General features: G+C 44.4%; 1 protein-coding gene across 1 annotated transcript in view; it reads left to right on the top strand.

The window, feature by feature from the left end:
- LOC139059936 (transcriptional regulator ATRX homolog) overlaps positions 1-17,473 on the top strand; it is a 45,531-nt gene extending 28,058 nt beyond the window's left edge. The window contains exons 5-8 of the mRNA XM_070538565.1: positions 6,331-6,461; positions 12,683-12,724; positions 14,275-14,395; positions 17,335-17,473. Of these exons, the coding sequence (XP_070394666.1) occupies positions 6,331-6,461; positions 12,683-12,724; positions 14,275-14,395; positions 17,335-17,347 (307 nt within the window). The 3' untranslated portion in view covers positions 17,348-17,473. The remainder of the gene's footprint in view (positions 1-6,330; positions 6,462-12,682; positions 12,725-14,274; positions 14,396-17,334) is intronic.
- The last annotated feature ends 8,565 nt before the right edge of the window (positions 17,474-26,038 follow it).

Here is a 26,038-nt window from a genome sequence, read left to right as displayed (position 1 = left end):
TTCTCTCATTTCATTTATTTGCTTTCAAGGCCGTACAGGCATTACAGAGAGGAGTGGCAATAGCAAAAGAAAAAAAAAAGAATGACTAATGAGGCAGCACATGATCACAGGTAGCCGACTTGAACACATCATGATCTGCGATAGCGACAACGGAGGCCGGAAGGCGATTAAAGTGTTAACGTGCTTTCGGAATGAAGGCTTCGAGGTATGCATTGCTTTTACACAGAGGTGCCCCAACCTTCATTCAATGGTCAATACGGGATGATGCGGAATTTCTATAATCAACACGATGCTCAATACGATGATAAATACGGGAAATTGCTTTCGAACAGAACTTCGACAGCTACAAACAGCACATTTTCAAAACGCATACGAATCCAAAGGGAATACCATTCCATTCTTATGTAAAATATGTAATATTCCCATGTACCTGGCGCGAAATTAAAATGCTTATAGTCGCCCATCTCCTAAGCTTGAATATTTTTTTTTCGCGCTGACGTTAATTACTGCTAGATGTTAGTTATTTGATACGGTTTTTTACCCCCATTTCGCAAAATTTTGTGTATTGCACTATTTTCAGTGCTGGTTATATTGCTTGGGCACTCGTGTCATCTGCCATGCATATATTTCTTATGCTGAGCCATTTTATTAATTCTCGCATGAATGTTTCTTTCTTCATCATTTTTTATAAAGTGTACGCGCTTGCCTTGTATGATTTTATTCTTCCTCTCTCCTAAAGTTCACGTGTGCTGCCTAGTAATCATTAGGTTTTTCTTGGTCCAAGGATTGGAGCCCAGCTGAACAACAGTTCACAGCTTTCTTCCCAAACCCTCCACCAGTTGTCATGGGGACATGAATCAACGTTCGATTGTATAATTTATTTATGGACTTATCCCTCGACAGATTTACGCAGCCTGTTATCCGTTAGAAATAATACGCCTTGAGAGCCTTGAGAATCCTATTTAGCCACTGTTGGGCGTGCTGACGAGCTGAATGCTTGGACGCAGTACGATTGCGGTGCTGAGCCTAGATGGCACAAGGCCGTTGCACTTCGATCCGTGACGTCATGCTACCTTGTCCGACTACCATAAAATCTAATGGGGCGGCTCCGGTTTAAGCTGCGGTGATTTTGACCTCACCGCGCTCATCGAGCCGGGCTTCGAAACGGAAATTTCGGTGCGAGTAGCACGATGCCGCAAAGCAGAGCGCAGTCTTGCCATCTAGGAGCCGCTGGCTGAGCCCTTCTAAAACAAACACGTGGCTCAGCTTTTTATCGTTTTACCGTTTCACCATACTAGTTACTTTCCAATCCATGGACCGCATACAGTTTCTTCACAGAAGCTAAAAGCCCGGAACAAAACCTAAGCACTCTAAACCATAAGTCTTTAAACTACAACCTACGAGCCGGACCCGGTCCCCGGAGGCTTTCTGGCCGGCCCGCGGCAGGCATTGGCTATACCGAAGTCGAGTGGCCTCCAAGTGGGTCCTTTTTGCTTTTAAGGCGAAAGCCCTGTATGCCCCGCCAAGTGGAAAATTCGGCGAACGTCCAGCGTTAACGTCGGACGGCAAGAAAACCCGCGCGACCGAGTGGTGTCTGACTGCGGCTCGCACTGCTAAAAAGTTACGCTGAGCAGAGTCGGTGTAGGACGAACGCCGTGGCCCACTCCCGAAATGGATTGAGGTGCATTAGAGTGGATTTAGGTGGATTAGTGTTGACGCAGATTATAACAAGAGGGATTAAGGTGGATTAAGGTTGGTACAAGTCAGAGCAATATGAAATAAGGTAGAGTTTTAATTTAGCGGACTAACTTAGAGACTTCCTAATCGCATTAAATCAGCTTCGGATGCTTAAGTTGCAGCCTATTCTTTCTCTCTTGATTTTTAGATGTTTTTTTCCACCGTACTATATGCATTGCGGCCCAAACAGGTGGGGCAAGGTGCACTAATAAATATGCGATACAAAAAGCTAGAACGCTAACATAATAATGCAGGAAAAAAATGAAACCTCAGGAAAACAAATAAAAAACGGCAAAACAGCAAAGTTACGCGTATCATTAACTACAGAGAACGCGAGTTTCAAGAGAGGCTGCCTGCATATTTAAGATAATGAAAAGGTATGACATTTCATTTTTCAATTGTTCTGGGGAGAAATGAAAATTTAAGACGATTTCTCCTGGCAGTGTAAGGAGAGAGAGTGAGAGGGTGGGAATGACGGGTTTTCCTGGATGCAGAAAGAGTGAGGTGTGGGCTACAATGTAGAACGTTTTTGGTTTATCAGGGAGTATATGAATTTCAGTTGCAGCATTTTTCGCCTCGCTTCAAAGGTGTGAAATTCATTAGAGTACGATAACTCGGCTACAGACACTTCTCGGCTGCATTAGAAAAAATTATAATGCGCATCGCGCCCTTCTGTGTCCTCTCAAAAGAATTAACTATAGTGACGGAAACACAAATAACGGTAGAATATTCCAGTTTGAGTCAAACAACAGTTGTATAGGTTAATGACTTCACTTCAGGGGATGCAACTATAAGCTGATGGCGTAGGAGGCCTATTTTTCTAAAAGCACAAGAGGCGGTGTTAATATGATGGCTATGCCAGTTTAGGCATTTAATAATTGTAATTTTGAGATACTTGTATTCGTTGACTTCAGTCAGGTGGTTTGGGCCAGTAGATTAAGACAATTTCAGAGGTGTTCTTTCCTTAGTTATACGTGGAACCATTGATTTATCGCAGTTGACTTTCATCCCCCTCTGTTGCTCAATTATGTCAACCTTTACGCATCTATTACGTCAACTGTGCAATTAAAATGATGCAAGAAAAAGTTCTGGGCGAAGCACGCTGCCTTCAGGAACGCCATAGGTCACTGGATGAGGATCAGACGGCTGCCCATCATTTACTACGAACTTGTTGCGGTCCGTTAAGTAAGGAAGATCCCAGAATATCAGGAAGCTAGGAAGACCAAGGAATTCAAGGTTGAAGGTTATCGGTCCTAACTACATGGAAATCCCTTCGAAAATGCAAAAATCTTATTTATACTTGGCCAGATTTGTGAACAATAGAAGCAAAAGATTGAATTGCTTTGCCTAATTGGCTGACCACGAGAAACGCTTTCTCAAGCCCTGTTAGAAAGGTGATAAAATGTCATGCTCCTTTAAGAAGCCACTAATGCAGTCAGCTACAGCGTGTTCAATTCGTTTACAAGAAGAGGGTATGACGGATATTGAAGAATAATTCATGACTGAATGCGGATCACCTGTTCTCAATATAAGAACAACATGTGCTAATTTCCAATCATGTGAGAGCACTGCTAAATTAAAAGGAGCGTGAAAAACAACCCCACAAAATTTACTTGGAGGTTGAGCGTAACGCTGAAGCAAGGGGTTGGGAATGCAATCTGCACGATTAGAATATTTTACTTTTAGCGTGCGGAACATGTTAAGTACACCTTGACGAGATGTATTGATGTTAGAGGAAGATGAGGGAGAAATTTGGACTGAATGAGGTGTCGGTGGAGAGAAGAGGCTATGGAAGTGGCCATTGAAAGCGTGAGAGATAGTCAGGGGACCCTGCAAATTCTGCACCTCAGAACAACGCTCCTCCACAAAACCTTGCGAAACTGCGCTTCTTGCTGGGAGTCGGCTTCACTGGCGCTACAAGATGACGTCACTTTGTCCTTGGTAGAATTAACGAACTAGTAGTCTTGCGATCATCACGTGAGGAGTGGTTGACGTCAATTGGCCGACGCTCCTATTGACGTGCCCGAGGCTTCCGTGACCGCACCTAGGCGCGCTGAGACTAGCAGTCTTTCGCCAGCTCTTCGCCCTCGTAAATAGAGCATCTAAACAGCGGATCAGTATATTGCTTCTTTCTTCGTGCTTCGTCGGCTCGTTCCTGAGCCTGTGGCCTCGGTTCCACAACTGACCTGGTCAAACAAGGTCAAACAACCCGAAGTTCCAGCACCAGCCAGAACTCCTCGTCAAAGCAGAAATGGTGCTACAATTCTCTACGCACCTTCGAAGCCTCAGATAGCCAAATCAGTGTGGAGTTTATTTTCTTCCTCCGCGGAAATCACGGAGCAGTAAGTACTTAAGGGAAGCCTCATAAGATCCCTGCTTTTTAATAGGAATAGCTTTCCTTTTTTGCTCTTTCGGCCGTTTTCGTGGACAGTGGATGCTGCTGAACGGAGTTGAGCTGAGGTCACGCAGGTCACGTACTCTCACGCAGCCGAGTCACGAGACGCGTTGTCTTTCAGGTGGCGCTGGTCGAAGGCCAGCGACGGCAACGAGCGCGCGACGAATTCGGGGTGCATTCGTCGACGCCGAGGATGAAATTGTGCGGCCATGTGATCGAGGCCGAACGCCATCTAGCGGTTTGAGACGCACGTGCTCTCACGCGAGATCTTTGTGATGTCTGAAGGTTTCGATACTGTTGTCGATGGCAGCACTGCGTCGCATTTTTCAGCAAACTAAACAAAAGCAAATAAATCAATAAAATTCAATTTAAGGATTACAGCGAAGCTGTATGTGGCTAGCCGATTCATCCGTCCATCTGTCGCCTGCGCACCGCAAACTCCGCCGAAGCAAGCACATGCACGAAAGAGAGAGAGAGAGAGAGAGAGAGGCGTGCGATTCGTTTCGACAGTAGTGACGTCGTTGCTGCTCCGTCGTCGCTAAGCGCGCACGCAGCAGTTTCTCTCCGGCTCCGACACGGGTAGGCCACGCGTCAAACGCACTCCTGTGGAGCAGGCAGCTTTCGATTAGCAAAGCCGCAAGCAGAGTCCGGAACGAGCTCGTCTACGCCGTGCCGATGTTGCAGTCCTGGTACCAGAACAAGCTTGTGCAGCCGAGCACAAGCAGCAATTCCGTACCGAAGATGCGGCAGCCTCCAAAGCCATCGTTTAACGAACCGTCGGGAATAAAACAGTGATACACACCGAGGCCAGACGCTTCAGCTTCGCTGGTTAACCATCGGCCTGGGCTGCTTGGGCGGTGATTTTTTTAATAAAGAAAATATAACTGGCAACCGAAAATATTTAATAATAACAGAAAATTGACCAGCGTGCGAATTTCGCAAAACATTTATTCTAACACGCCTGTAGTACTTCCTCGAAAATTCAGTCACCAAGACGAGAAAGAAGAAAAAAGACATGCCTCGGCAAAAATGTGTATCTGCTTGTATGAAGACACGCATGCAAAGATTGAAACGTCGGTAAAGCATCAAAAACAGCATCTTTTGAAGTCTTGTTGGTACTTTCAATAACTTTCAGTGATTCAGGGATGTTAACCGTTACTTCAGCGGAATTAGAAACACGACTACATTCGCTTAGTTGACGATCATCTTCGGTAGTCTCTACAAAACTTTTCTCTGTTGTAACGGATTTATCACCCTTGAAAACACCCAGATGTGCCACAGCGATTGTTTCTGCCGAAAAATACGGTCGTACTCCGCATTTGTTGCCACCTTGGTGTTCCACAATAATATCGATCACCAGAAAGTTTTGTTTAGAATTTTAGAATAAATAAAAGCAAGAAATGACCAAATCACCCTTTGCGATAGAATTTAATAGCTGTAATGTCAACTAAAGTTGTTTCAAAACCTTCCTTTTGAGTAATCCTAGCATGTCTGCGAGTAATCCTAGCAATGAGTAATCCTAGCATGTCTGCGTCATGACGCGCTTACATTTTGGCGTACTTGCTGGACGACATTTTCTTCAGATCAACACGGGAGGCCGCGCTGACATGATCATGCCATTCCGAAGTACAGCCCTTTCTTCAAGTCGGCCTTTGCCTCTTCATTGTGTTGTGAAATGTCATACTTTTTAAAGCACACAAGCACACGGTGCTGATTTTGTTGATTAAGCATCTGGGTGCCATATCGTTTGTTTTAGAGTCAGAGCCCAAGGTGGCGAAGCGATAACTGCCATTTGGCTTTCGTTTTGATGAATACAATTACGGCATGAGCCGAAAGTGTTCCTAAGCCTGATATTTTGTGAATGACAGTGACTACGAACTGGCCGGTGGCCACCGCTATGTGTAGGGTATGTAACTGTACTAGCAACAAATTGAGCAACACCGAGTGATCACTCAGAGTGCGCGCGCGATTCGCGTTTTATAATCACATGTAGCTGGGTTTTCTATGTCAGCACTCCAAACTAAAAAAAAAGAAGAAAAAAGGCGCTCTCAAATAAATCCAATTACCATCCAAATCATTGTTTCTTTGATATGTGGCGCACATGTCGCACAGGTGCGGCGACCTTTATTAACCAGTCTTTACCCGTTAACGTGCTGCAGCGTCCATGTCCATATAGGCCGGGTATGCGATTGTTGCAGCAAGAAGACCTTGTCGAGCGAGGACGAAACTAACACCATGGCGCTGCTCATATTCGCTGCCGTCGTCGGCATCATCGTCATCGTGATCATTGTCTTCATCGTCGCCACGGCCAGCACATCGTCAGGAACAAGTAAGAGTACCGTGTGAAGGTCTCTCGCGTCGAGACATTTCAAGCGAATATTGACAATTAAAAGCGGTCGCGTTAACACAACAGCTTTATTATTTATCTGTACACATATATATACATCCAGGCAAACAAATTCTACCGGCTACCTTTTAAACGTATAGAACTTGAACCATGCTACAAGGTAAGCAGAACATGTATTTAATTTCAATAGTTTCGACCAGTGGACGGATCTTCATCGGGGTTTACAAGAATATATATATATATATATATATATATATATATATATATATATATATATATATATATATATATATATATATATATATATATATATATATATATATATATATATATAGAGAGAGAGAGAGAGAGAGAGAGAGAGAGAGATATATATATATATATTAATATAAGTATATATACGGGAGGGGTGATTGCTTGAAAGAAGACGCACCGTCGTCGCACCCCTTTTAACTCAAGCGCTCAGCAATTTCGCCGTGCTTGAGTGACGGTTCCAACGTGGGCCTAGACTAATAGACGAAAGGCCATATGTAACGACATTTTCGACCACGCAAAAAAGCTTAGTTTCAATTAATTCAGACATGCAGCAGCCTTTGTGCAAACTTCTATGCCTGAAATACAGGTCAATGCGTCAGAACGAGCTCTCAAAAATACATATTTTTTTTACCGAAACCGTAAAAAACACCACAAGTATCGCCCGACTGATGTGATGTACAGTCAAGAATGTGTAAAAGCAGTGCCTGCGCTTTCCGCTTTCCCAAGGCATCTTCCAGAGGAATCTATGGCTTTCCTTACTTGCGTTCTGTTCCGGTGTATCAGGGAACAGGTCCCACCTGTCTGCTAGCCACGGAGATGGTATACTTACTTAGTTGCTCCGTGCACAGTCATAACGCCGTAGCGCGCCTGCGACGTTCTTTTAATGCGAAGTATTGCCCGAGGCCGGCCGGTTTTCCATATCTGGTTGTGTCTACGTTCAACAGCAGGGTCTCCATGCGTTTTGCCTCGGCTCCAAGAGTGCATTGGGGTGACCACGCTAAACGATGTGGTACAGTTTAACGCGAACGGCGATCTAACCGTGGCTTAGTTACGTTATATTTGCGAAAATTGGATGCTCCAGAGTCTATAGTGAGGCTGGCGCGGGAATATAACATCTCCTGTCGCATGCCGGAGCAGCTGGAACAGGGTGCATCGCGCGCTAGCTTGGCTGACCAGCAGCATGCTGTTCGGATTCACTGAAGCGAGCGTGTTGCACTCGCTCGCCCGCCGCGCACTTGTCCGCTAGCGCTGCGGCAACAAGTGATCGCCGCGCTACTGTAGGTCACGTTTAAAGCGCAGGGTAAAATTTTAGCTGCGTCAGCGTCCGCGGCATGGCGTATCCGACTTCACCGGCGTCTGGATAGCACGCTGTAAGCGGCGGACTCGTCGACCGATTGCACAACTACCGCCATCTGTAGTAAAGGAGTAGCTGAGGCTTGGCACGGCCTGGCTGGAGGGGCTTGGTGCTTAGTGTGCGTAAACGCACGGCCAGACAGGCCCGACTACGGCCATGACGAAGCTTCGCGTACTTCGCTCTGGCGGCATTGCATTCTCGCATGGCTTGCAGCCGCATCACACCATGGCCACCGCTTCGCGTGCTCCTTCGTGACAAATGCAGCATGCCGTTCCTGCTCGTTTCTGGCGCTGTGGCTGAAAGGATTTCGTTCGTCTACATCTACACGTCCGATGTAGAGACGCAAGAAAGATCTTGAAGATGATGCACTACCGGAAATGATGGCTTGACAATATCGTCCTTTGAACGTTACCTTTGTTTTCGTGCGCAATCGCGGCACATAGTACCTTCAGTCAACAGCGAGAAAGCGTTTGCCAAGCAGATCTCGATGGTGAGTGACTGTGCTGTTTAAATGTAGCTTCTGCAGCTGCGTGAGCTGCAGTAGTCGACATGCTTTGTACGCGCTGGCTGGTCCGCGTCGCAATTGCCTGCTGTGCCGCTATGCACGGTTTCCCTGTGAAAGCTGGGACTGGTAACGTGCGTTCGGCCTTCCTCTATTCAGCGTTGTGCATTGCACATCTATTGCTCGTGTTCCAGTACGTGTTCGAGCACCCGACGCCCAAGAAACGCATCGGTATTTTTGCAATAGCTCAAACCACGAGCGCAACAGGCGAACGCACGCCGAGAGAGACGCCCGCAAACTTGCAAATGATGAACGAGCAATGCGCCTGGCTGCCTAGGCGTCGCAATTGAGAGATCAACAGTTGCGTACGCCTCTTCATTATCCGCCATATCCGCATCGCTACCGATTTGCTGCCAGGTGCACGCTTCGTCTACATGGGCTCTATTTAATAGCGGCAGTAACAAAATTAGGCAATTACTAGCCCGGCGGATTTGCCAAGATTACTTTCAAAGTATACGCACGGCATTTATAGTCAATTTAGCACGAGTGAAATTTCGTTGCAGTTGGCTTTTAAGCGGCCGTTACATGTGAGCCGCGTCTTAGATAAATGTATCAGGCCTGTCTCCAAAGTTCGTGCAGAACGTTAAAAAATAATTTTGCTAACTTTCAAACACATGTATGTGGTCATCTTCAAATATCTTCATGTTAGTAACTAATCTAGTACGCTTGTTAGTACACTTACTTGTTTCACCTCTTCTTCATTTGTTGGAAGCGCTCCTAGAAGTCCTCTTCTGTTAAGCGTTTTAGCAGCGATTTAGCAGATTTTCTCCAATTCCTTCTGTGCGACTTCAGTTCGATGTCATATTCGAAAATCCAGCGTTCATCACCAATTACGACCTACTTCAAGAATTCATTGCGGCCTTCTCAAGTTTTTTAGTCAATGCAACATCCGGCTCCTCACACATTTGTCTCAGGTGTTTATAGTTTCGGCTCCATCTTGGTGCAAACACCCTTTTTAATTTTCGTAGCTTTAGTGAAAGTTTGGTGAACGAACAGCTTTCACAAACCAGTTGCTTCTGGTACAATTATGAAGTTAATACAATGTTCACTGAGCACAACAGAATGCACATGGCCGATGTTTTCGTCTTCGAACGTAGTTGAGGGACGTCCTGGTTTTGCATCGTCCTTGGGCTTTTCATGGCCTTCCCGAAAACGCCGCACTCACATGAACACAGTTCGTTCTTTTACATACGCGTTTGCACGGGCTTTCTGCAACATTATATGAATTTCTGATGCACTACTCTCGTTCTATTTCCACCAATTTTTTTTGCAAGTAATGAATGTTCTGAATGTCCTGAATTACTCTGCTTCAGAAAAGTTCCGCAGTTATGACGCAGAGGCACCAGTTCCCCCCGAGGGGACGCACAGGGTACGTTGCTTCCGCTCAATAATTTTGAGTAATTCAATTAGGCGTGACTCTCATTTAGGCCGCCTACATAGAAATTTGTTTTGATTGATGATTCGGCCAGTCGGTCCGTGTTTTCGTTCATTCTGTACAACGGGCCGTGCTGTAGCATCACACTTCTCTCCTTCAAAGAACACAATACCACACGACAGCACTCACGCATTACACGTGTATTGCGGTGACTTGCTTTGCGGTGACTCCCTCGTTTCCATGTCATTATAGTGGTTCGCCTTTTACTTGAAAGGGGTTGCGTTTAATTTACCTTATTTTTTCCTGACCTCTGGTTGTAACTTCTATTACACGCACGCATCAAATATGCTTCTGCAAGCCCGACTTTTCTTGCTTATTTTCTTTTTACCGAATGAACTGCGCTTAAACTTCATGTTAACATTATTTGCAATTGGCAAAATAGCCAATAACCAATTCCATAATCGGTGGCTGTCTTGCTCGATTATTCTTATTCGATTGAATTTTCAGCATTCGAATACCCGTGCAACAAATATATCGTATGTAATATAAGTACGTTGCCAGCCCCGTCGCGCCGTTTGTTGCAATTCAACAACTACACGGAAAATAGTTGTAACAGTGCATCTCTTCTGAGACGTGTCAAACGATTACCTGTAGATGACAGGAACTACTAAAGAAGTAATGGACGAAACCGCGCCCTAATGCACCGTTTCAGCAAACATGATTACAACCATTACAAGGAACTAGGACGAATCAGATACTGCAGCTCTACGGTAGGAAGGTGCCAGCAATTCATTGTCGCGGTGACACGCCGGCCATGAACCGGCTGACATTCTGTCTATCATCAGGAAAGCGGATGCCGCGGACACGTTGGTTCGAAAAACAAATATGTCACAGCCAAAATAATTATTTCATTGCGTAAGCAAGTTTAGAAATTGTGTAGAAACTTTATTTGACTAAGGCGAGTAGACCTCGTGATGGTTAAATGACTGTTATGAACTGCACAAAATATATACAAAAGCACTTAAATATAAGCGTAAATAGGTACATATGTCTTTTTCTTTCATTGCGATAGCAATAAAAGAGTAACACACTCCAAGCACATGATCTTCCGTGTGTTCCGTCGCCGCGATCTTCCGCATTAAGTCCAAGGGCGGTAACACCGTCGCCGCGCACCGTATGCTGTATGTGCGAGTGAAAGCTTGCGAGAGTGAGCTGACGATCATGGCTCCAACTCGCGTGCGCAAGGGAGGGCAGCCGGGAGGAAGCGCGCCGTCTTCCGTCGCGCGCAAAGAACCAGGGGGAGAGGAGGTGTGGGGGGGGCAGCAACTTGTGTGCTTCAGCACCGCAGTGCTTCGCTGCGCAGTGCTTTAGCAGCAACTCCGTATGGCGCGGTCGCGCGCTCCCGCGCCGGCTTTATCTTGAAAGCAATCTGCTTCGGGGGCAGAGTCTAGGTGGGTTGAGGGCAGAGTACAGGTGGGCTGACGGTTCGTAGCTTTGCGTATACTGTATTCTCACTGCTCAGTATTGCGTTGGAGCGATAGACAGCACGTAGGTGACTTCGCCAGCTGCCACTGCAACGCTTCCTCACTCCGGCGTTTTGACAGCGTGTGCTCGCGGTCATCGAGTGTGATGTGTGCATGTTTGCCTGTGCGCGCTGACACAAAGCTTGTTACTTTACTTGGTAAGAGAGTGTTTACAAGTTTATGCTTGCCATCAAACTACTATGCTTACTTATACGATTTGTTATTACAATCGATGCTTCGCCTTTCGAGCGAAATCGCGACTTCTTTCGATTAATAATCTTAAAATATTTTATCATGAGTCTTGTAACCTGAAAATGCAATATCACCGGTATTTTCTTATGAAGAACTTATTAGTGCAGAGCAAGCGCTATAAAAATTCATGAAGTCACGGAAACGCGGTGAAGAAACTTCAGTGTTGTGTCACCACCATCCTTTCTTTTTATTGTGCATATTTTAGCTTACGGAGGCATTGCACACGGCACAGGCTTTGTAACTGACCTTTTCTGCATAACAAGAATACCACTTGTAAAGAAAGAAAAAAGCACCCAGACTAATATTTTGGCTTTGTCTGCACTTAGATCCACACAGTCACAGGTTTCTTGCAACCTAATGTACTTAGAGCAATATAGAGCAACATCGCCACAGTTACTCCAAAGGAAAAGCCGTTCGTGCTGCCCCATGATTTGATTCTGTTGTTGCTGCCAGGTTGCTGCGGAAATTTTCAAGGCCTGGTCAGCTACTTTTATCAAGCTATATTGAAATTATATTGAGCTACACAAGCGCTGGCGAGAATAAGAAAAATAATATAAATGTTCTTTCATTTTTCTTTAATACATTATGTTAGCAACTTTTCATTTTCCTTCTTTGTGTATCCCTTAGCTAAATAGTAATCCGCCAAACTCTCGACTGTAGTTTGACTTTTTTTTTACTGCACGCTTTAACGTGAAATAATGCTCTTAACAAATACTTTTCATACAAGCAAAACACAAATACTCTTTTTAGAACTAAAGGAAGTATTCTAAAGGAAGTATTTCGAACAGGCTGGTTGCGACTGACTGTTTTCTGCCTGTCACCATTGTTTCTTGGCAAATTACATAAAGGATTTTTTTTAGCCACATGATTTCAATCGCCTCCGCGGCCATGTACTAGGACAACAATATAAGTGGTTAAAAATAGGGGTTTCTGATTGACAAAATTCGTGCTTAACTTTGTCTCTGTTTAGCAGCTACTATAAAGTCATAGTGTTCAAGTTTTCACGTAGTACTTCATTCGTGGTTTTAAGTATACCCTATTTTGAACAATTAAATTCTCTTGCTGTAACTTAGGAACCTTTCTTTCCTTCTTTTTTTCTTGCAGGTGCGCCAGCCACAACGCTACACCATGAAGCATATGGCTCCGGTAATCCAGCGTAGCACGTTTTGTATTCGAATCCAAGTGAACACGATGTCCCTCTGAGTGCTATTGCGCAGCCTATACAACATAATATACAGAGTACTCTTCACTTTACAAGCAAACCAGATAAGCACGTTTACGCATTATCGCAATTAATAATTTTCCAAAACAGAACGCAGCGACCACTCATGTGAACCAGCCAGTCTTACAACTCAACTAAGGACCTCTTTGGGAACAAAATTATTTTTAGTCTGACTACGTTTGTTTGGCTCTATTTGTCACATGTATTTTTTTTTCTTCAGTTCTGTGTATTTCGTTTCATGCTCTCCCCAATTTCTCACTGTCTAATTTCAGAGTAAAAGGCAGCGAAATACACAACGGCACACAAATAGCAAGCAGTGTTGTCTTATTCGGAGGCTCTACCACTGCCTCTTAAAGAATTAACCTCTTCAGAACAATCGCATCCAGTACTGATTAACTGGCGGGCCGCGACATAATCACAAACTCATTGGAAGCACACGGTACAAATGTATGAGGAGTGCGCGGCTTACAGCATTCAACACGTGACACACAATATACACGTTGTATGCGAAACAGCTTCAACTTGTGGGTCGCGAGTAGATTGAAGCCGTCAGCTTCTACAGGAGGCGTGCAATTTTATGGATATTACGCATGGGCTGACATTGGTGGGAGCGGCACTTACTAAATTGATAGAGAAAGAAAACCAATCTGCACTTGAATGTGCAGAGCAGTTCACGCGGCAATAATAGGAGGTTACTTGTTCGGCTATCGCTTGCTGCCGATAATTGCTTTTCCTTTAGAATTTGATTTTTCAATATTCAGTTTAAAGGAGTGTTGAGTTTAAAGCAATTCAACCACATGCATAATAACTTTGAGGGCGTAATTAAAGTACATTGGTAAATAATTATTTATTTAGTAATTATGTATCACTCAATATCTTGGTGCTCCTCTCAGTCTGTTCGTTGAGTTTTCTTGACGATTTATGATAATATCTGTGGTTTCGTTTTGTTATATTTCTCGCCCATACAAATCTACAACCACTACGGCAGGGGGCATGCATGTAGTGACGAATATTTCTATCGATTTCATTTCGTCATCATCCTCCGTTCGCGAACGAGAAATATCCTACAAAGCTAGATCGTTCTTCTAATGCGCTGACTGTTAGCAATAGAGAATGGAATTGGAATGGTATATTATCCCAGAGCTACGAGTTTGAGCAGCGACACTATGTCGAGCGATATGTAATTCACTCACTGGGAGATCTACGAAAAATTACGTTTGCCGTAATCACTACAGGTGCTTATTCTTTAGAGCGAATCAACACTTAGATGCATTCGGCGAGAACCATAGACACCGGTTTCCATATACGAAGCAATTCAGTGTCCAAGGGTCAAGCAAGTGAACGCGATCATCAGAGTGAAGACGATCATCAGAAATAATGCTGCAGACGAATTATTCTAAGGCATATTTCTACGGGCAACTATTCGCTTACAGTGTGTCGCAGTGGATAACCTACACTTGTCCACTTACCACAGGATCCGGCGCGGTTGAACCAGCCTTTCGAGCACGTCGCCACAGTGTTCGCAGACATCCACGTCCGCACAAGGGATACATAGGTGCGCTACGCCGCTTCAAACAACCAGCAGAGGCATACTGGTGAGCCTGGCGCTACAATGGCGCTTAGTTCGCAATTGTGTTCCAATGACGTCACGTAAAAGCTATTTGGTTTGTTTACTGATTGATTTATTTAAAAATTTCTTACAGGGCATGGAAATTGAGTAGGGGGGTTAATTCAATGAAAGTAGAAGCAAACACGTACGGAACAGGGTTACAAAAAAAAGGGAACAAGACAACGGAATGCAACAAAGTAAATTGCAAAATGTAAAAGATGGTTTCAATGCCTGTGAAAAAAAGAAAACTCAACTCAACATAATACGTGTGCGAAATAAGCACTAATAGAGCGTTTGACTGCAAGTGAAGACGAACACGGAAAACGTCGCAAAACTAACAAAGCAAAAGCTTAACCAAATTGTGTTACAGGGCTACCGCAAAAAAAAAAAAATGTACCTCACGCTTATGGCGAAACGTACTGAGGTTATGATCAGAGGCGATATCATCGGCAAGGTCATTCCAAATGCGGATGGCTTGTGGAAGTGCGGATATGCTAAAAGCGTTCGTGTTACCAAAGAAGCACGTGAAGCTGAGGTCATTATGCGCCCTGCGTGATGTGCAAGGTGCAACGAGAATATATTATTACTGCAGACGTACTTGTGAAATAGGCACATGTGAGAGACAGTTGACGGCGATTGACTAATGATTGAAGGGAATGGTCGAGTTTAAGCTGAGTCACACTTGACTGATTGGCATACTTCCTTGAAATGTAACGAGCGACTCAGTTCGGAAGTGCTTCAAGCATGTTAATTTGATAATGAGCGTAAGGGGACCAAACAGATCAGGCACATTCACGTTGTCGGCGGACGAAATTTAGGATAATTTGCGAACATTAGAGGGACAATACAGAGGTTGTGGCGTAAATACCCTAATGTTTTTGAGGTTTTCATGCAAGCAGCAGTAATGTGATCAAATCAGGGGAGGCCTGTTGTAAGGTAAACGCCAACAGATTTATAATATGATGCCAGGGACTGCTTGTCCCATTGTATGTGGTAGGGAAAAATAGATGGCTAACTTCATTGAGATGACAAACTTTCTGCGTATTAACAGCGAACTTTCTTCAATGAACTCAAAATAAAACTAAAGGGTTACGGCCATGCCAAAGTAAAATCCACAGTCTCTCTAGGTTGTGCGCAAGTTTAGCGTTAAAAAAAGAAAAAGAAAACATGCAAAATATGTGATTGCAGTCCAACACAGTGTTAGCTCAGGAATCCAACGCCAGATAGACGAATATTTTTTAGAGAAGAGGAAGGGCCTGACCGCCTCTTTGCAGAGCCGACCTTGGGACCAAACCACCTCGAGAAAGAAGAGAGCACCGGTGCCCATCACCCTGCCCCATAGAGCCCCCTTTTTCTGCCGCAAGGCTTTGCCTATCAAATGGAGATGTAAAGACGTTTGAAGAAAAAAAAACTATTATTAGAGAACAGAATGTTTTTAAAGCAGTCTGTTCCAATTAGGTATTTTACTACAGTTACTGTGGTGCATCTCTTCTAAAGTGGAGAATCTACGCGATTATCTTCCTAGAATGTCCTGCTCTATAAATCACGAAAAGCAGACCCTTGTAGAACAGTCATCATCAAAAGATACTAGGACACGGGTACCGCGTAAAAGCCTAATTTCACACAGCTTTTTAGTTCACAGCCAGAAAAACTGTAGAGCAATATGCAGTCGCGTACAGGTACAAACTCTGAATGGGAAAAATTATCACGCAACGGACAGTAGCGCGAAGCCACATGGGAAACACATGTGGTATTTTTTTTTTCAGTAAGAAAGATTTTCTGTTGGAGGAAATTCCTCCTGGTCCGGGGATCAATCCCGGGACGCATGCATTCCTTGGGTAGTCGCTTTACCATCTTAGCTGACCCGGAGGCTAGCAAACTGCAGCGCGATACCCAATTATTCAACAACTTGAACCAAACGGACACTGAATATGTCAAATCGGTTGTGCAGAAGGCCGCAAGTGGGAGAAAGGTTCCATGAATGGGGAAAACGCTTGTGGTACAACCGATTGAAGCACGAATCTACAAAGCATCCAGTTGTCGAATATGTCGGCCTCGCACTGCAACCTGGTAGTCTCCTTGTTAGCTCAGACGGTAGAGCGACCATCCCGGAGAAGCGTTGGTTCCGGGTTCATTCCCCAGAACAAAGCACATTTTTCTTGAGGCGCGAAATTCTCGTTTCGAAAAAGAAATCGTGTGGGTTTATTTTTTTTAGGATTCGCGCTACAGTCACGTGAATTAAAATTTTCTTCCTTTCATGATCCATTGTCTACCTGGAGGGCGTCCACCGAACTGATTTGCCAGGTACAAAATCTGCACTTTAGTAAAGCTGGATGAGCATCACTAGCTGCAACCATGGAGTAATGATTCAGCCTGCAGACTACCATCACGTGACAAATATGCGGCAAATCGCGCCGCTACCAGCTCGTCTACGGTACGGCGTTTCTGTGCGCGCCGGGATTAGTTAAGCAGCACTGAGGTACATCATGTTCACATCCTCTGGGCGTATCGATAATCTCTGCGGTCATGAGAATCCGGCTCTAAGAATAAAAAAGAAAGCTGCGAAATTGAGGCTGGGTGCTCAGGCTGGAGAAATATATTCAGGTTTAAACTATTCTTTTTTTATTTAGATCCCGCGTACCTTAAAGTTTGGACACCGACTGCAAGCCTTCTAAACAAATGGCATGGTGGGTCGCAAAATTCATTCATCGACAACATTATGCAATACGGGTCCGTAGGCTTTCTGCACCCAGGAGACGTTACGCCTCTGGACGCACAAGAGAACGCAAAAGTAGCCCGAAATCACGCAAGCAAAGGCTTTGACTTTGGGTGCGCAAGGAGACGTGGGTGCGCTATTTGTAAACTTTTCTACAGAGTGTATCAATCACTCACTGCGCATGTTTTCTTGTCATTTTTTTTTTGTAGGAACATCAAGTGACGACGGCTGCTACGAGGGTGTTCATTCGGAAAGCTTGTATGCCTCGTGTTGCTCCAAAACTTCAGAGACATTTATGTCAAAAGAGCTTGTATGTAATACCACAAGTAATAAAAACTTTTTTTTTTTCATGTGGCGAGTTTCATGAGGAAATCGCTATCGGTGCAGTACACAGGCGCCATTGCAGTGCTGCAACTGCTGAAAGAATTTTGGCGAGAGTATATAGTACAAACAGCCGTTCTTATTATTGTGCTTTGAAAAAACATCCTTACACGACTCATTGTCTCTTCTGCATTGATTGGTGCTAAATTATCAAACTTCAACGCGGGCATTCCATACGACCGTACCTAGGATAATAGGGTAATGATACAGGTGAGCCACCACTCGTATTTTTGATCTCACTTGCGCCGTAATGTACCCACAATTGTTGGCAACACAAGCGGCTACATCATATTAACCAGCACGACACCGCACGTTTGGAAAGTACTGGACACTTCAGACGTTACTATAAGTGTCTGCGGTTATTTAATGCAATTATATACCTTTGTTTAATTACTGTAAATAAGCATTCATTTTTTTCCATTGCAGTATAGAGCTCAAATGCCGGTGCGAGGGCAAGGAGTCATCGTTACGATGAATTGATAAAAGTATATCCCCTATTATATTTTGCCAAAAACATCCTGTATATGAAATAGTTCGTCAATATAACATGCGTATGTCGTTCGTTCAATAAAGTGACGAACATGCGTTTTATATCATTCATATTGATCTGTTGACCAAGAACATGTGAGATTATTCCCACAAATCAAGGTTTCTTTTTAACAGGAGTACACACCGATATCCTATTGTGAAGCATCTTCCCGTGTTCAAATCGGAATATCAAACTATATGTAGGTCGCACGCCTTTAGCAAACGTGAGCGCTACATGGACGTGAAAATAGTTCACAAGTGCATAACGCTGACAAGATATCGCTTCGCAGGTTTATCTCCCTATTAACTTAATCCTTAAAGAAAACTGCTCTATTCGCCGTGCTTTGAGTGGTGGTCATATGTAGCATCCCGAAGCGACTAGCACAGGAAAATCGTTTCTTCCGTGTATTTATTGCGGCATCGTGTACTTTCCCGGGCACAGTGGCGCAAGTATCGTGTTCTGCCACATGCTTTCCGAACGGCTGCCCTGACGAGCGATCTCATGTAAAGCATTTGGGCTATGAGTGAAGAGCATGCAAAGCGAAGCTACTCCCGATGCACGCTGCGCAGGTCTGCTACTTTTTAGTTTCATGTGTCGCTCCCTACGTCGAACCGCACGGGCATAGCAGCGCAGCCCTTTCAGTCAGCCAGTATGACTGAGCGCGTTTACGCACTCCAAATTTGTATGAGTTTTCTCAAAACACGCCACAAACATTTGAAACCTTGGAAAACATTTGAAAACATTGGAATAAAAGTGCTTTGGGGCAAATCAGGCCGCACGTTATATTTAGAAAAATCATTTGATTACTGATATCGTCATCTTATTCAGGACTCGTTATATCATTAAACCGATTGAAACATCTCGCAGAAGTAGATGTGCTGAGTATCAAAGAGTGAAAGGCCTCCTGATGCAAAAGAAAAAAAAAAGAAACTAACGGCAGTTATGCAACCCATGATGTCGAACTTCTCATGAAACCTGGTTGGATGCCTCTAAACTAACAGAGATTTACACTCTTATCCGTACTATAAAGTGACTTATGCCATTTTAATGGTTACAAGAAAGCTACACTTAAATTCAGCGCTATTATTTTTTCGAGATTTTTAAAACGAAGCCCTTTCCCCCCTCTGCGGTTGCTGGCTGCTGGCTTCTTGCCGACTATAGAAGTGCACCAGCGGACATGTACCACTGGGTATATGCAACGAACATGCAGTAATATGTACGTGAACATTCCTGGCCAGTTCCCAGAATGGCCATGTGCTACTGGGGTAAGTTCCCGAACTGACAAGAAGAACTAGAAGGCAAGAAGTCTGCAATAGAAAAATCTTAGCGCACTTGATAATGCGGAGTCAAATGAGGACACGAGGACTCTCCCAGGGGACAGGGCTGTCTACCAAGTAGTATGTAGTGAACGAAAGGGCAGTCTATAACGGTACCACAAAACAAGGCAGATGGCGCGCGCTGCTTTCATCTATTTTGATGAACTTGAAATCTTCGTTCAGGTGGGTGCAAGTTATATCTGGCACAGACTTCAAATAGCAAGAGTCGCTTAATGCGGATTGAGGTATACGGAGGCGTGTCAAGATTTGCGCAGCAACAACAGATTTCGTCAGTATTTCATTAGTGCACTGCTGGACTTAAACAAATGCAGAGGAACCGTTGAGAGTAAGCCGTTGGGGGATAAAGCACGCGCAATCTTGGCAAGCCGCGGGCGCTTTTATTATGACCCCTGCACTGGCATCAAGTTCATTCAACATTAACGATGGACATACGATTGTGCACTCACATTTACATTCACACAGTACGCGTCATGTGCTATTACGGCCATTTTACAGTGGAAGTGCGGCGTATTTATCGCTGTATTTCTGCTGGAGACTGTTGGTGTGGTCACATCAATGACAGCTACAAATCTATGAAGGCAGCTCAGTTACGTCACTTGCGAACGTGGCGTAGTTGTATCAACCGTTCGCTGCTTCCTTCTATTCACACGCAAGAATGGCTTCTGGGAGTGACAATTGCTTTTGCTCGTCTACCACGAGTCTGTTTGTGGTCGTCTTCGGAAATGTTCTCTCATTTTTTGCTCGAGCAAAAGAACATTAGTGGTTGCAGATTACTACAGTGCCTAAAAGTTATCGTTACGACGGAGAGAAGCCGTGGACACCGATTTTGCTCGTGCTGCCACCCATCCCAAACACCCAGGTAACTAGGCACCTCCAGGGAGCGCTTCCAAATACTCCCCAATTTGTCACACTTCACGTGAACCACCTGGCTATCCACACGGTTACTAGACATTGAACTAGGCTTTCGCAATTACCACACGGTGGCTCTATATTTAAACGCTTGAAGATCACAACCAGGACTCTGTTTATACTAGTGTCGTTACATGGAAGGCGAGGAGAATGCTATGTGGTCGAGAACTGCTGCTGCCCATTACTTCGTTGTTCATTAGAGAGAACTGACACAAGCACACTGCAGCTACGCAGCTCCATTAAAACGTCTGCTCTTCTTCCACAGCATATGGCTGTTTGGTTGGAGGCGTCTTGCGGAGTGAATTCGTTTGCAAAAGAAGCAGGTTTTCTAATTTTAGGTGCAGGAGGAAACACAGCACGGCATCGCAGCAGCCACATCAAACTTTTTCGCTTGAGGAGGAGCTTATTATTTTCTCAGATGCGCTCAGGCGCTATGTTCCTGCTCCTCGCAAAGAGCACATGTGAGCATTGCATTAATAAAGCTAGTCGCAAGTTGGAGCTTGGACTGCACCCAACTAACCATGACTTGAAGGCTGTAGCTGGAGAAAGGAAGGAAAATCTGAGAACGGTACTGCATGCAGATATTCTTGAAGTGAAGTATGGCTGCTGCACTTCGTACAGAATTTTCTGCTGCCATGATTTTTTAAATATTTGTTGTCGGTCTTGGAAAAACGTCTTCAAGCGTCAAGTTTCACTTTGTAAACTTCTATCAAGTGTGAGCTCACTTACTAAGCAGTGAAAACTTGCACTGCCGCTTTTTCATCATAGAAGCAATCATTTCCTTGTGAAGCGTGGATGCGGCATGTCTAGCTGAATTTTTTGCTTCCAAAGTGCTTGATATTTGCTGTTTATCGTGTCAAACCGTCTTGTATCTTCTCAGGCAGAAACCTTTTGTCGACCTCTGCCAAGAGTGAGTTAAATTCCTCATTTGCGTACAAATTGTTCTCCTGTACAAGGAGAATAAAGTGACGCTTTGGCCGTCTCCCTAGTGAAACAAGAAAAAGAGCAATTTTTTGAGCAATAATTTCTCAATTGCACTACCCACAGACTGTTGGACAATGCACGTGTTAGTGGAAACAATATTTTACAAAGATTACAAACGCACAATAAGAAAAAAATGAGGAGCACAGGACACAGGACCACAAGTGCTGTCGGCGCGAACAGCGGTGCGCGTGGGTGCAGTTTGCATCGTCATCACAAGGTCTACCTTGTGATGACGATGTAAACTGCACCGTTGATGACGGTACAGTTTGCACCGTCATCGCCCACGAGGCGCGGGCGATGACGGTGGAAACTGCAATATTTTAGCTTCATTTTTATTTTTTTTATTTTCTCCTTTTCAATTGTAAGAACCAGAACAGAAGCGAAATTATCTCACTAGAGGGGGATCGTGCAGTGCGGCCGAACTGGATGTGCGCGCCTGTCAATGGTGATGACTGGACGGCGCGCACTATATCTTCACACATGCTTGGGCCACGCGCTCCGCTGTTCAACTTTCATTTGACGCTGATAGTGCATGGTGCACCATGCCACGACCGTAATTAAACAGAGGAACAACGTGTCATCAGATTCACGTAGTAGCCCACTGCTCGTAATAATACAACACCGCGCACTGGCTAGAGGAATCCAGAAAAGCTTGCGTATGCCAAACAATAAATTGCTGCGCTTCAATTCAATCAGCAAATTTGTCGGTACCTAAGGTGAGACATGTTTACTGAGAACAGACGATCCTCCAGAAGTGATCACATTTGTGCGTTTCCATAGCAATTGCTTCGTGTGCGCAACATTGGTAGTTCAGCAGCAGAATTATTTGGGTCTTCACTAGCATCGTTCTTTTATCCGGTAAACTGCAACAATTGTTTTCTCTCATTTAATTTATTTGCTTTCAAGGCCGCACAGGCATTACAGAGAGGAGTGGCAATAGCAAAAGAAAAAAAAGAATGACTAATGAGGCAGCACATGATCACAGGTAGCCGACTTGAACACATCATGATCTGCGATAGCGACAACGGAGGCCGGAAGGCGATTAAAGTGTTAACGTGCTTTCGGAATGAAGGCTTCGAGGTATGCATTGCTTTTACACAGAGGTGCCCCAACCTTCATTCAATGGTCAATACGGGATGATGCGGAATTTCTATAATCAACACGATGCTCAATACGATGATAAATACGGGAAATTGCTTTCGAGCAGAACTTCGACTGCTTCAAACAGCGCATTTTCAAAACGCATACGAATCCAAAGGGAATACCATTCCATTCGTATTTAAAATATGTAATATTCCCATGTGCCTGGCGCGAAATTATAATGCTTATAGCCGCCCGTCTCCTAATCTTGAATATTCTTTTTCGCGCTGACGTTAATTACTGCTAGATGTTATTTATTTGATATGGTTTTCACCCCCATTTCATAAAATTTTGTGTATTGCACTGTTTTCAGTGCTGGTTATATTGCTTGGGCACACGTGTCGTCTGCCATGCATATATTTCTTATGCTGAGCCATTTTATTATTTCTCGCATGAATGTTTCTTTCTTCTTATTTTTTTATAAAGTGTACGCGCTTGCCTTGTATGATTTTATTCTTCCTCTCTCCTAAAGTTCACGTGTGCTGCCTAGTAGTCATTCGGTTTTTCTTGGACCGAGGATTGGAGCCCTGCTGAACAACAGTTCGCAGCTTTCTTCCCAAACCCTCCACTAGTTGTCATGGGGACATGAATCATCGTTCGATTGTATAATTTATTTATGGACTTATCCCTCGACAGATTTACGCAGCCTGTTATCCGTTAGAAATAATAAGCCTTCAGAGCCTTGAGAATCCTATTTACCACTGTTGGGCGTGCTGACGAGCTGAATGCTTGGACGCAGTACGATTGCGGCGCTGAGCCTAGATGGCCCAAGGCCGTTGCACTTCAATCCGTGACGTCACGCTACCTTGCCCGACTGCCATAAAATCTAATGGGGCGGCTCCGGATTAAGCTACGGTGATTTTGACGTCACCGCGTTCATGAAGCCGGCCTTGGAAACGGAAATTTCGGTCCGAGTAGCACGATGCCACAAAGCAGAGTGCAGTCTTGCTATCTAGGAGCCGCTGGCTGAGCCCTTCTAAAACAAACACGTGGCTCAGCTTTTTGTCGTTTTACTGTTTTTCCATGCTAGTTACTTTCCAATCCATGGACCGCATACAGTTTCTTCCCCGAAGCTAAAAGCCCGGAACAAAATCTTATCACTCTAAACCATAAGTCTTTAAACTACAACCTACGAGCCGGGCCCGGTCCTCGGAGGCCTTCTGGCCGGCTCGCACCAGGCATTGGTTATTCCGAAGTCGAGTGGTCCCCAAGTGGGTCGTTTTTGTTTTTTAGGCGAAAGCCCTGTATGCCCCGCCAAGCGGAAAATTCGGCGAACGTCCAGCGTTAACGTCGGACGGCAAGGAAACCCGCGCGACCGAGTGGTGTCTGACTGCGGCTCGCACTGCTAAAAAGTTACGCTGAGCAGAGTCGGTGTATAGGACGGACGCCATGGCCCACTCCCGAAATAGATTGAGGTGCATTACAGCGGATTTAGGTGGATTAAGGTTTACGCAGATTATAACACGAGGGATTAAGGGGGATTAAGGTTGATACAAGTCAGAGGAAGATGAAATAAGGTAGAGTTTTAATTTTGCGGGCTAACTTAGAGACTTCCTAATCGCATTAAATCACCTTCGAATGCTTAAGTTACAGCCTACTCTTTCTCTCTTGATTTTTAAATGTTTTTTTCCACCGTACTATATGCATTGCGGCTCAAGCAGGTGGGGCAAGGTGCACTTATAAATATGCGATACAAAAAGCTAGGATGTTAACATAATAATGCAGGAAAAAAATGAAACCTCAGGAAAACAAATAAAAAAGGGCAAAACAGCAAAGTTACGCGTATCATTAACTACAGAGAACGCGAGTTTCAAGAGAGGCTGCCTGCATATTTAAGATAATGAAAAGGTATGACATTTCATTTTTCAATTGTTTTGGGGAGAAATGAAAATTTAAGACAATTTCTCCTGGCAGTGTAAGGAGAGAGAGTGAGAGGGTGCGAATGACGGGTTTTCCGGGATGCAGAAAGAGTGAGGTATGGGCTACAATCTAGAACGTTTTTGGTTTATTAGGGAGTATATGAATTTCGGTTGCAGCATTTTTCGCCTCGCTTCAAAGTTGTGAAATTCATTAGAGTACGATAACTCTGCTACAGACACTTCTCGGCTGCATTAGAAAAAATTATAATGCGCATAGCACCCTTCTGTGTCCTCTCAAAGGATTCAACTACAGTGACGGAAACACAAATAACGCTAGAATATTCCAGTTTGAGTCAAACAACAGTTGTATAGGTTAATGACTACACTTCAGGGGATGCACCTATAGCTGATGGCGTAGGAGGCATACTTTTCTAAAAGCACAAGAGGCGGTGTTAATATGATGGCTATCCCAGTTTAGGCATTTAATAATTGTAATTTTGAGATACTTGTATTCGTTGAATTCAGTCAGGTGGTTTGGGCCAGTAGATTATGAAAATTTGATAGGTGTTCTTTCCTTAGTTATACGTAGAACCATTGATTTATCCCAGCTGACTTTCATCCCCCTCTGTTGCTCAATTATGTCAACCTTTACGCATCTATTACGTCAACTGTGCAATTAAAATGATGCAAGAAAAAGTTGTGGGCGAAGCACGCTGCCTTCAGGAACGCCAGAGGTCACTGGATGAGGATCAGACTGCTGCCCATCATTTACTATGAACTTGTTGCGGTCCGTTAAGTAAGGAAGATCCCAGAATATCAGGAAGCTAGGAAGACCAAGGAATTCTAGGTTGAAGGTTATCGGTCCTAACTACATGGAAATCCCTTCGTAAATGCAAAAATCTTATTTGTACTTGGCCAGATTTGTGAAGAATAGAAGAAAAAGATTGAATTACTTTGCCTAATTTGCTGGCAATGGAGAAACGCTTTCTCAAGCCATGTTAGAAAGGTAATAAAATGTTATGCTCCTTTAAGAAGCCACTAATGCAGTCAGCTACAGCGTGTTCAATTCGTTTACAAGAAGAGGGTATGACGGATATTGAAGAATAATTCATAACTGAATGTGGATCACCTGTTTTCAATATAAGAACAACATGTGCTAATTTCCAATCATGTGAGAGCACTGCTAAATTAAGAGAAGCCTGAAAAACAACCCCACAAAATTTACTTAGATGTTGAGCGCAACGCCGAAGCAAGGGGTTGGGAATGCAATCTGCACAATTAGATTATTTTACTTTTAGCGTGCGGAACATGTTAAGTACATCTTGACGAGATGTGTTGACGTTAGAGGAAGATGAGGGAGAAATTAGGACTGAATGAGGTGTCGGTGGAGGGAAGAGGCTATCGAAGTGGCCATTGGAAGCGTGAGCGATAGTCAGGGGACCCTGCAAAGTCTGCACCTCAGAACAACGCTCCTCCACAAAACTTTGCGAAATTGCGCTTCTTGCTGGGAGTCGGCTTCACTGGCGCTACAAGATGACGTCACTTTGTCCTTGGTAGAATTAACGAACCAGTAGTCTTGCGATCATCACGTGAGGAGTGGTCGACGTCAATTGGCCGACGCTCCTATTGACGTGCCCGAGGCTTCCGTGACCGCACCTAGGCGCGCTGAGACTAGCAGTCTTTCGCCAGCTCTTCGCCCTCGTAAATACGGCATGTAAACAGCGGATCAGTATATTGCTTCTTTCTTCGTGCTTCGTCGCCTCGTTCCTGAGCC

This window comes from Dermacentor albipictus, chromosome 5 (assembly GCF_038994185.2).
Source record: "Dermacentor albipictus isolate Rhodes 1998 colony chromosome 5, USDA_Dalb.pri_finalv2, whole genome shotgun sequence".
Classification (NCBI taxonomy): domain Eukaryota; kingdom Metazoa; phylum Arthropoda; class Arachnida; order Ixodida; family Ixodidae; genus Dermacentor; species Dermacentor albipictus.
This window is presented reverse-complemented; position numbering and strand designations above follow the sequence as displayed.